General features: G+C 41.2%; 1 protein-coding gene across 1 annotated transcript; it reads right to left on the bottom strand.

Moving 5' to 3' along the window:
- Positions 1-3,630: 3,630 nt before the first annotated feature.
- LOC144691375 (rho GTPase-activating protein 6-like) lies at positions 3,631-9,482 on the bottom strand. Its single transcript, XM_078559413.1, has 2 exons — positions 8,799-9,482; positions 3,631-3,672 (listed from the first exon to the last, which is right to left on the bottom strand). The coding sequence occupies exons 1-2, from the start codon at positions 9,339-9,341 to the stop codon at positions 3,664-3,666; spliced, it is 552 nt and encodes a 183-aa protein (XP_078415539.1). The 5' UTR covers positions 9,342-9,482; the 3' UTR covers positions 3,631-3,663.
- Positions 9,483-12,083: the final 2,601 nt, after the last annotated feature.

Genomic DNA, 12,083 nt, shown 5'->3' with positions numbered 1-12,083 from the left:
GAAAATGCTGGAAAAGCTCAGCAGGTCTAGCAGCATCTGTGGCGAGAGAAACAGAGTTAACATTTCGTATGACTCTTCTTCAGATTTAATTTCCCTCATTGAGCAGAAGCTTGAAATAAACTAAGCATTAGTGAGCAGCAAATGGATAGAATAGTGCACCTGCAGCATAATAATTTAGTTTGGGATTTAATCCTATAAAGAACTACAAGACTGGATAATCTTGCCTTGTTTTAGACTAAGGAGATGAATGGATTGCTGAAAAATTCCTAGCCTCAGGTAAAAGGCTGAGACACACTGATAAACATTGGTCTGGTACATGACATGGTAGACTACTGCGCAGTGCAGAATTTTGTGATGGAGGGAAAATTGCAGTCTTGAGACTGAGTTCAGCAAACTTTGATCGCAGTCTGTTCCAAGCCCTACAAATAAAGCAACTCTACAGGTTTTACACCCAATGTTGTGATTTTGATAAACACAATGGTGGACAGATTCCTCTTTCCGTTTGGTGTAAAGTAGTTAGAAACAACCTTCTGAAGTATAGATGTAGAACGTTGCAACGTGCAACATGGAGAAAATCTTTGCTCAGTGAATACGTCCTCACGAAGTGAAGCAGCCGAGAAAGAGCTGCGTGCTGAAATTTACTTCCCACATTGAAAGTTTGAGAATTCATCTCAAAGTCACCGTGCATGGGCCAAGATGCTATTTACTTTTCATTTGGCCCCTTGATGCCCTGGTGTCGGTCAGTGGGCAAAGATTCATTCTCAGTTGGCCTTGTGTCCTCTCCACCCTGTTACTCATCAGTGGAAACACGTATACAGTTGTCCTTTGTTTGCTTTCTGGCTGAAGACATCTGGTCCAGCAGCCGAACTGAACTTGAAATACATCATCGTTGACAAGGGCTGAGACCTCTGGATAGAAACTTAGCCATGTCGTCAGCTTGGAATGTTGTATTTTTTTTTTCATATTAATTTATGAGATGTAAGAGTTGCTGACAAGACCAGCAATTATTGCCCATCCCTACTTGCCCTTTTGGTACAACTGAGTGCCCTGTTAGACCACATTAGAGGGCATTCCTGAGTCAGCCACTCGAGTGCGGGACTGACATCACATAGAGAGGCCAGACTGGGTAAAGATAGCAGGCTTTTTCCCTTGAAGCACATTAATGAACCAGTTGAGTATTTTTTTAAGCTTGCATTTACATAACACTTTTCACGACCTTAGGACATCCAAAACACTTTAGTCCATAAAGGACCGTTGTAGTTACTGTTGCACAATTCAACAGCTTTGTGGTCGCTTTTACTGATGCCAGCTTCTTATTTCCAGATTTTCTTTTCAAATTGAAGTCAAATTCTCAATCTACTATGATGGAATTTCCAGTCACAGCCCCTAGATTTGATTAGACAAGTTTCATAACAATTACACTACGACATTTGCAAAAGTGGAAGTATTGAAATTTAACCATTTCCCATGGACGTCAATTCCTAAGTCCGGCCCATAATATTATTGTAACATTGGAAATACTGTAGTAGGAATGATGTTGAAAACCGATAAAAGCAATTGTATCAATGAAACTTGTTGATTAACCACAATAATTACTTCAGAATTTTTAGTGTGGTTGTTTTTCATAACTTCAGTTTCTTTTTGTTTAAATCTTTTTGCTTTCAATGTGTCAACGATGGCAAATAGAATTTGATGGTATGGGCATCCAGGAGGCTCAGTATCCAGAGGACACAAATTTAATATAACTTGTAGAAGAACCAAAGAGAAAATGAGGAGAATTTTTATTATAAAAGCGTGTTGTTATGATCTAGAATGCACTGTTAGAGTGGTGGAAGCAGATTCAATAGTAACTTTTAAAAGGGAGTTTGATATATACTTGAAAAGAAAGAGAATGCAGGTCTATGGTGAAAGAGCAGAAAGTCTATGGTGAAACTGGGGCTAATTGAGTAGCTCTTTCAAACATGGCCCAGTAGCCTCCTTCTGTGCTGTGTGATTCTGAGTCCGCCAATGTTAGATACAATGTGAGCCAGCTGCAGTGAGATTTCTCCCTATTGCATAGCCAACAACTTCCCACATCACCATCCAAAATACAATCCTTCATGCATCAATACTGAGACTTAAAAGCAGAAGTAATCATTGCACACAATCTGCAGTGATTGTGGTAAATATAAAGAATGACATTTCCACCACAATTGCTTTCAGTGATTCTCTTGGTGCTGTTCAAACTCATCATTAACTAGTGAGGGGTTGAGATCTGCAACACAGTGCAAGAGCAAAACAACAGTTACAGCTCTCTGCAGATATTCATTTGATCTCCTATTGATTTAGGATTGTCACCTCTGCTTGGACATATTTCTGGAGGTATCATCATTTGGCCTCCTTCCTTCAACCGCACAACACCCACAATCCTGCCACAGGTTGTCCACATGCCCATACCTGCAGTGCACCAGCTTCCTATACCAATTGGAAAACAAACAGACTCTTCATTAGAAGTCAAGCGTCAAGTTTTTCCTTATGTCCGATACTTTTATAACTAATCATAGAATCGTAGAATAGTACAGCATAGATGGAGGCCATTTGGCCTCGAGTTTGCACTGGCTCTTTCGAAGAGCAATACAGTTAGTTCCAGGCCCTTGTTCTTTCCCTATATCTCTGCAGTATTATCTCCTTCATCTATTTATTTAATTCCCTTTTAAAGGCCACTATTGAATCTGTGTTCACCATTCCATCAGGCACTGCATTCCAAATCTGAACTACAGGTTGCTTAAAAATATTTTCCCTTAAGTCACCACTGATTTTTTTGCCAATCGCCTTAAATCTGTGCCCTCAAGTTATCAACCCTTCAGTCATTGGAAACATACTCTCCTTATTTACTCTATCTAAACCTGTCATAATTTTTAACACCTCTATCATATCCCTTAGCCTTCTTTGTTATAAGATGAATAACCCCAGCTTCTCCAGTTTATCCATGGTACTGTAATCCCTGGAATGTACTGCCTCCAAAGTCTTCATCTCCTCTCCTATATTAGTCACCACTAGTCAAAGTATCTGTTAAATTTTCTTCCAGATTATTGTTTCTAAAAGCTTCCCCACCACCAACATTAGACCAACTGGCTTGTAATGACCATGCCCATATCCTAAGAGGATTGGAAGTTTTTTTTACTCATTCATGGGATATAGGGATTGCTGGTTAGGCCAGCATTTATTGCCTGTCCCTAATTGCCCTTGAGAAGGTGGTGGTGAGCTGTCTCCTTGAGTCGCTGCAGTCCCTGCCCAGCACTTCCATAATTTCTACTCTTACTTCCCTCAGCAGCCTAGGATGTAACCCATCTGGACCAGATGACTTATTCACTTTAAGTATTGCCAACCTTACTAGTGCATCCACTTTATTTATTTCTATCTCATCTTTGAGACGGATAAATGCATTCATTAAAATATCAAAGAGAGGAATTTCAGGCCCATGCATTAAGTACTTGTGTGATGGTATCTCACTAACAAAGAAAAGTGTTCAAAGGAATGTTCTTAAATTTTCTGTGTCGCAAAGCCTGTGAATTTTCTCTTGGGTTGCTGGTAACAGTATTCTGGAGATAAATCTTTAATTCCTGGAGACTCCAGGGCAATCCTGGAGAGCTGGCAAACCTATATTGAATTCATAGTTTACTTTTAATATATCTGTAAAAGATTGAAATCTAATTATCAATCAAGTTTCAAAATTAAAATGAGAGAACATAAAGGGTCCATGCGTCCACCATAATTTACTATCATATGCACACATGGCATCTCCGTCTGCATTTCTTCCTTGTCTGTCTTAGTGAAAGTGATAACCTATTAATTAAAACAGCTAAGTAAAATAGCAGAGAGAATTTCAGAAATATGCAAGAATAGTATCCCACGATCCATTGCGAAGATATTAAGCCATTAATTGGGATGGATTCACTCATCTGCTAAAAGAACAAAGGGGAATTTCAAACCATTACAGAAAGTATTTGTGTCATTGCATCCCAAGATGTAATTTCAAGGCAAACATTTTTAGAGTCAGGCTAAGGTCATTAAGTGCAGAACAGAAGAACTAGGAGCAGGGGGAGGCCATTCAGCCCCTCGACCCTACCCCGCCATTCAATACGATCATGGCTGATCTCATTTCGGCCTCAATTCCAATTTCCCACCCTCTCCCCATAACCTTTCAACCTGTTACTAATTAAAAGTCTGTCTATCTCCTCCTTAAATTTATTCAGCGTCCCAGCATCCATTGCACTCTGAGGTAGTGAATTCCACAGATTCACGACCCTTTGAGGAAAGTAATTCCTCCTCATTTCTGATATAAATCTACAACCCCTTAGCCTAAAACTATGGCACCTCATTCTAGAATGCCCCACAAGGGGGAACATCCACTCCACGTCTACTTTGTCTATCCCCTTTAGCATCTTATATACCTCAATTAGATCTTCTCTCATCCTTCTAAACTCTAGCGACTATAGGCCTAAACTGCTCAATCTCTCCTCATAAGACAAGCCCCGCATCTCTGGAATCAATTTAGTGAACCTCCTCTGAACCGCCTCCAATGCAACTACATCCTTCCTCAAGTAAGGGGACCAAAACTGTGCACAGTACTCCAGGTGTGGTCTCACCAATGCCTTGTACAGTTGCAACAACACTTCCCTATTTTTATACTCTATTCCTTTAACAATAAATGCCAAAATTCCATTTGCCTTCCTGATTACCTGCTGTACCTGCATACTAGCTTTCAGCTATTCATGCACGAGGACACCCAGATCCCTCTGCACTGAAGCATTCTGAAGTTTCTCTACATTTAAATAATAAGTCACCTTTTTATTCTTCTGACCAAAATGGATAACCTCACACTTATCCACGTTAAACTCCATCTGCCAAATTTTGGCCCATTCACCTAACCTGTGCATATCCATTTGTGAATTTCTCATCTCTTCATTGCAACTTACTTTCCCATCAATTTTGGTGTCATCTGCAAATTTAGCTATACCTTCTATCCTTGAACCCAAGTTATTAATATAGATTGTAAATAATTGGGGCCCAAGGACCGAACCCTGTGGCACCCCATGCATTACAGCTTGCCATCCAGAAAAAGACCCATTTATTCTGACTCTCTGCTTTCTGTTGGTTAGCCAATCCTCTATCCAAGCTAATATATTATCCCTAACTCCATGTGATCTTATCTTGTGTATTAATCTTTTGTGCGGCACTTTATCAAAGGCCTTCTGGAAGTCCAGATATACTACATCTACAGGATCCCCATTATCCACTTTGCTTGTCACATCTTCAAAGAACTTTAGCAAATTAGTCAAACATGATTTACTCTTCATAAAACCATGCTGACTCTGATGGATTGTATTTTGAATTTCCAAATGCCCCATTACTACTTCCTTAATAATGGATTCCAACAATTTCCCAACGACAGACGTTAAACTAACTGATCTATAGTTTCCTACTTTCTGCATTCACACCACCCCCCCCCCCCCCCCCCCCCCCCGCCGACTTTTGAATAAGGGTGTTATATTAGCATTTTTCTAATCCACTGGAACCTTTCTAGAATCCAGGGAATTTTGGAATATTTTAGCCAATGCATCCACTATCTCCACTGCCACTTCCTTTAAGACCCTGGGATGTAGGCCATCAGGTCCTGGGGACTTGTTGCCCTTTAATCCCAATAGTTTGCTCAGTACTTTTTCTCTAGCGATGGTGATTGTTCTAAGTTCCTCCTTCTCTATACCCTCTGCACTACCTGTTACTACTGGGGTGGTACTAGTGTCCTCCACCATGAAAACTGAGTCAAAATATTGATTAAGCGTCTCTGCCATTTCTGCGCTCCTCACTAGTAACTCCCCAGTCTCATCCTCCATGGGACCAACAATCACTTTAGCTACTCTCTTTCCTTTTATGTACTTGTAGAAGCTTTTGCCATCAGTTTTTACATTTTACGCTGGTTCTCTTTCATAATTTACCTTTGCTCTTTTTATTATTTTTTTAGTAACCTTTGTTGATCTTTAAAAGTTTCCCAATCTTCCAGCCTGCCACTGACCTTTTTTGATTGATTTTTTTTTGGACAGGTTATTTTCACACACCCACCTTGCCCCATATCCTCCAAAACCAGACTGTGTCAATTGTCTCTCCAACCCATTTACTTAAATTGCAACTCTAGCATCCTTTCTGTGAAAATTGTCCTATTCATCATACTGTCATCACAGTTGAATATTAAATTTGTCATATGTTGATTGGTAGAGAAACTATAGCTTTAAGCAAGTAACTAAAATCAAGGTTACAGCATGCTGTTACGATCCCATAGTTATGTTGAAAGTGTTTCAGGCAGTACTATTTGTTCACAAGACTTTAGTAACAAACTTTTATTCATTGGCAATACCCTGCTCCTATTAAGCTTGGAAGAATGAATTGTAAAGTTGAGCCCAGGCTTATTAAATCAATGTATATAATAGGAAACATTGTACTTAAGCCAATAAACTTTAAAGATGTGTGATTGCTTCATCATGATCATTCAGAGTTGTTTCCATCTGTAGTTTGTCAGATGTCACTCATTGATAGTACTCCTGCTATTGTGTCAGAAGGTCATGGGTTCAAGCCCTATTCCATTGTCTTGAGCACATAATCTAAGATGACACTCTAGTGCAATACTGAGAGATTGCTGCAGTGTTGGAGATGCTGTATTTTAAATGAAACATTAAACCGAGGCACTGTCTGCTTTCTCAGATCCAGGCAACAGGTCCCATTGCACTAGTATCTCCCAGTATTCTGTGCAACCCTGCTATCTTCCTCCAACCTAATCCTACAAACCAGTTATCTGGTCATTTATCTTATTGTTGTGAGACATCTTCATGATTACACTTCAAAAGTAGTTCATTGGCTAGAATGTGCTTTGAAACATCTTGAGGTTGTGAAATTCACTATACAAGTTCAAGTCCTTTGGTGTTGTAGATTTTAAAATGTTCTCTCTACGCAATGCTTTGAAGGTCAAGTTCTTTAATTGGATATTTGGGTGTTTTCACAGTTGAAGTAGCATAGCATGAATATTTCTCATGGTCACCTTTACATTTTATTAAAACCCTGTGATATATTGTAGTAGCTGCTCTGTGGTTGAAAGTCTCATACAAATAGGAGAATCAGGAAAATACAGTATAAGGACAGCACATCACTAAACAAAGCTGAAGTGGAAATTTGAATATTTTTGTACTATAACTGCTGTCTTAATATCTTCAAATAATCAGAATTCATCTGATCAAACACATTTCACACCAGATTCATAAACAATATGAATTTAACTTTAGTATATAGTTATATATATATATATATTTAGTATAACTTTAGTAACTTTAGCATATAGTAGAAAGGACCTATTCATCTCTCAGGATAACCTCAGATTGGTTTCCAACCATCCCTTTGTATTGCTCCGATGAGTTGTATACATCATTTTACATTGGAGCTTTTTCTATGATAAATGAGCTTCCATTGAATATGGAATTATGGTTAATTCATAGGTCTTTCAGACAAATGTATGCCTCTCACTGTTTGACTGGTGGCCTAAGATCACTGGATTGGACACTTCCATGTGGTTCATATCACTCCAGCATAAAAAAAAACTAAGTTGCACTCAAAAGTCGCATAAAATCATTTACAACAAAAACTAGAGGTGGTATTATAGAATACATTTAATAAGATACGGCATGTAGATGAGTGTATATTTAAGTTGTTGCCTACAAAAGATTATAACAACCACTAGGACTTTCCAAACGTTTTGGTACAAAAAACTGTCACACACAGAAATGCATGATCAACTGTCATTAGCCCATTCTGGCTTGAGCGACTGCATTAGGAATATATTGGTTTCTTGTTCGTAAGTGAGTGATCTCCAGACAGTAGAAAGGACCTATTCATCTCTCAGGATAACCTCAGATTGGTTTCCAACCATCCCTTTGTATTGCCCCGATGAGTTGTAGGTTGGGCCTTGCATTGAATCCCAACAACCCCCTTCCCTCCCCTCCCCTCATCAAAGGTTAAGGCGAAATAGGCACAATTTCAACGCAATGAGATAAACCTTTAACATGAGCTATTAGAAAGAGTCATGGTTTACTGGGGCGTCCTGTTCATTGCCTTCAGCCTGTTACCCTCAGGCTTTCACTTTAGCAGTGAGAATCCATGGCATCAGCTGAGAGGAGTTTGTCAGCCCCATGACACAAAGTGTTGAAATGACAGGCTGCTGAAACACTCCTGTTAACTCTGCCCTGTCATATAGTTAGTGAAGGTCCCTTCCTTTTCAGGTCACCTGATAATGTCACCACCATTTACAAAGCAATTAGTGAAACAGAACAGCGAAAAAATATATATATGTAGGTTTGACAGAATAGCTCTCAGCTGTTGTTTGAAGTTGAACTGAGAGTGACATTTATTCTTGAAAACGCAAAAGTACCAGCAGCTCCTAAAAAGGACTAATTGTATTTGATATGTCACAGATTTGATGGATAGCAGCAGTTATCTGTTTAGTTTGGAGATATTGATGATAACTGCGCTGCACTGAGAGTGGGTTCATACGTGCTCGGTTCTCGAATACACAGACTCACCTGCAGAACTCTGCCCAACTCAACGTTAGTAACAAAAATTAAGCCAACAAGAGTTCAACTCACCGAGCAAGGATATGCCACTCCTCATACAGTGGCCTTGTTTGCCAATAATACACACATGAAATCCATCACATATAACCCAACCTGGGCGCCCGGGACGTGTATATTTACCAAAGTTCAATTAGTAATTCCTACCTCTGACCTCCAGACTATGTAGGACTGGCTGTTGGGTTGATGTGGCTTCCTCTGCAGCCACTTTCTCGGGGAGAACAGCGTGTTGCTGGACAGGTTCTGAGGTGGACTCTTGGGGAGGAAGGAGAGGTCCCAGGCGGCGGTTCTCTTCACGCCTCCCCTCGGCTCGTAATCCAAACTGAAGTTGCTGGAAAGGGATTTTTCCAGGGGGAGACGGGGGCACTGCCTGGACCGCAGGGACCGGGAGCCGGCCAAGTTCTCAGCCGAGCTACGTGGAGACAGGGGGCTGCTCGCACTCACGTACTTGGACCTCATGCAGGTATTCCTTGGGACGTCGAAATCATCGGCGACCAGCTCTGGGTCGGTCCCGTAGCCTCTGATAATCGCCGAGTCTAAGCTTCGGGTCTGGCGCAATTTCCTCTTGGATACGGTCTTCGCCGATGGCGAGGAGCAAAAGAAAACGGTGTTTAACCATCCTCCCCCTCCTCCTCCTCCTCCACCTCCACCACCAGCACATCCACCTTGGTACAGACCTTGCGTGGACATCTCTAGGGGAGAGTTAGCGCCGCTGGCGAAGTTTGACTTCTCTCGGTGTTTTGCTCAAAGGAAATCAACTTGGTCCCATCCACTGAGGCTGCAGTCCAGAGTGTTGGCGGAGGGGCTGGTCCTAAAAGGAGCCAGAAGGAAATTCTCTCTCTCCCACCGACCCCAAACACCCCCTCCCCTCCCCACCCCACCCCCCCACCCAAACCCCCAAAACCCCCCCAGTTCCCAGCCCTCTCTCCCCACGACCCGGTGAATGGTGGGGTTACTGGCTTGAAATTGCCACAGGCGGAGCTAATGCTGGAACTGACAAGGGGAGGAGAGAGAAGGCAGAGCCACTAACTCACACATCCTGCACTCAACACTAACACTCGGCAAATCTTTCAACCCCTGCCCGTTAACCCTCACCGAGCTGCACCGGTGCCCCTGTCAGTTCGTTCCTACACAACCAGGCTGTCAAATGCTATTTGGAAATCCGAAAGAAGTCATAACTAGAAAATGCTGCAACCACCCGACAGATCAGGTTAGCATCCCGGGAGCGAGTTCAGCCCTTCGAATAAGGAGACATTTATACAGCGCTTTTCATACCTCAGAGACGCCCCAAAGTGCTTTATAGGCAAACTAGTACTTTTCAGTGTCTTCACTGTTCTAAGTGTAGGGCAGCCCGCAAGCATCAATGTGATGATGACCATGTAATCTGTTTTTAGGTGTTGTTTAAGGCATCAGCGTTGAACAGGACAGTAGACTCTTCATTTAGAGGCAGCAGTTTAATGTCTCAGGTGAAAGACACCGCCTTTGACAGTGCAACACTCCCAGAACTACACTAGATTTTGTACTCAAGCACCTGGATCAGGCTTGAATCATTATGCCTCTGACACAGACACAAGAGCACTGTCATGAAACCACGGCTGGTATTGTGACAACATTGCATCGGAACTAGAAGACAGTAGAACGTTTTTTTTAAGGGAACCAGAGAAACGGGAGTAGGGAAGGAGCAAAAGGGAGAGGTCGATTGTGATGGGGTGGGTGGCAGGATTGATTAAATGACAGAAGGGATGATGGTGCATTATAAATAGGAATTGACCTGTTCGTTTTCGCTCAGTGGATCTATTCTTGAGACCAGGAAAGAGGTTAGAAAGTGCACACATCTGTGAATGCAACCCAAGAAGGAGCCAGGTTTCTTAAGATACGTAATTATGCTTGATATTTGAAAGTCCCCTCATCCTCTGTTACAATGGTCGAAATGGGTTTACTATAATCCAGGAACGAGTTTATTTCTGGGACGGGTCTTTTGACGTCTTCTGCCTCAGAAATATGTTTGATTCTTAAACACTTCTTGTTCCCAAAGGGTTTTATATAATTGCAAATATTTTGCAATGAGAGAATCCAGCTCGCTGAGCTGGCTCACCTCAACAACAATCAGTCATGGACAGCTGTGCTAATCCATTATTAACAAAATATTATACCTGTTTCTTGATATGCCACTAAGCTTTTTGACCCCAAACATTACTTACTGCTGGTGATGTTTCTACAATATTCTGTCCATCAGTTTAATGCAGGTATGAACTCATCTGTTTTAAACACCTCCATTAAAGTACGGGATAAAATAATATCAAACAAACAGATTAAATCATTCCTCCAGTAATATCAAGAACAATTTCAAAATACACCATTCATAAGCCGCTGGTTTTTTATATAGGAAGGGCGCTTATTACACTAACAGCCTCAGGGCTTTGTGTTCTTAGTAGGAAGTTGGCTGGCCATACTGCCTTGTGCATTGGGGACTAGAATCTGCTGTACTTCAATGATCCCACATGGGAAGTGAGGGCCTATTCAAGGTCATTGTTTAAGGTTTGACATGTTTGAGATGAGGTATTACACAGAAATTACCAACACAGAAACAAGCCATTTGGGTCAACCAGTCAGTGTCATCCACATGAACAGTAACCTAATCCGTGTATCTGTCCTGTTCCCATACCCCTTTATGCCCTTTCCTTCGGTCAGCTATCTAACCAATTCTTAAATGTTGACTTGGTTTCTGCTTCAGTCATTAATTCCAGTAATGCATTCCACAGCTTCACCACCCTCTGTATAAAAAGTTCCTCTTCCTATTCATCCCCTAAATCTCTTACATTTAGTCTCATATTTATGTACCCTATTTCTAGAACTCTCAATCACTGGAAAAAAACGTATCTATCTACTCTGTGCTATACCTTCAGGATTTTAAAGACACCTAGCAAATGCGAATGAAAAAAGTCCCAATTTTGGGTCCTCATATTTGTACTTGCTCGAACCAGGAGGCATTCCTCATCAATGTATGCTATACTCTCTCTATTGCCTGAACATCCCACCAAAAGAGCGGAGTCCAAAATTGCACAGAGTACTCCAGCTGTCGTTATTAAAGTTTTATGAAGAGTCATTGTTACATTTTGTATTATATAGTGTGTGGGGGTGAAATTAGATATGGGTGGGATGCAGAACAGGCAGAATTGCTTTGGCTAACAGTATGTAATATAATATGCTCAAAATCCAAGCTGACAGTGCAAATCCAGTGCATTACTGAGAGAGAGCTGTGGTGTCAGTGGTACCTTCTTTCAGATGAGCTGTTAAACTGTGGTCTGCCTACTCTCTGAGGTGAACATAAAAGATCCCATGGAACTCTTCCAAAGAAATGCAGAGGAGTTCTCCCTGGTGTCCTGTGCAACAATTATCCCTCAACTAACATCAATAAAACAATAAAAACAG

This window comes from Cetorhinus maximus, chromosome 16 (assembly GCF_964194155.1).
Source record: "Cetorhinus maximus chromosome 16, sCetMax3.hap1.1, whole genome shotgun sequence".
NCBI classification, from domain to species: Eukaryota; Metazoa; Chordata; class Chondrichthyes; order Lamniformes; family Cetorhinidae; genus Cetorhinus; species Cetorhinus maximus.
This window is presented reverse-complemented; position numbering and strand designations above follow the sequence as displayed.

Excerpts from the sequence above, each read along its gene's own strand:
- LOC144691375 (XM_078559413.1), bottom strand. The coding sequence starts at position 9,341 with ATGTCCACGCAAGGTCTGTACCAAGGTGGATGTGCTGGTGGTGGAGGT.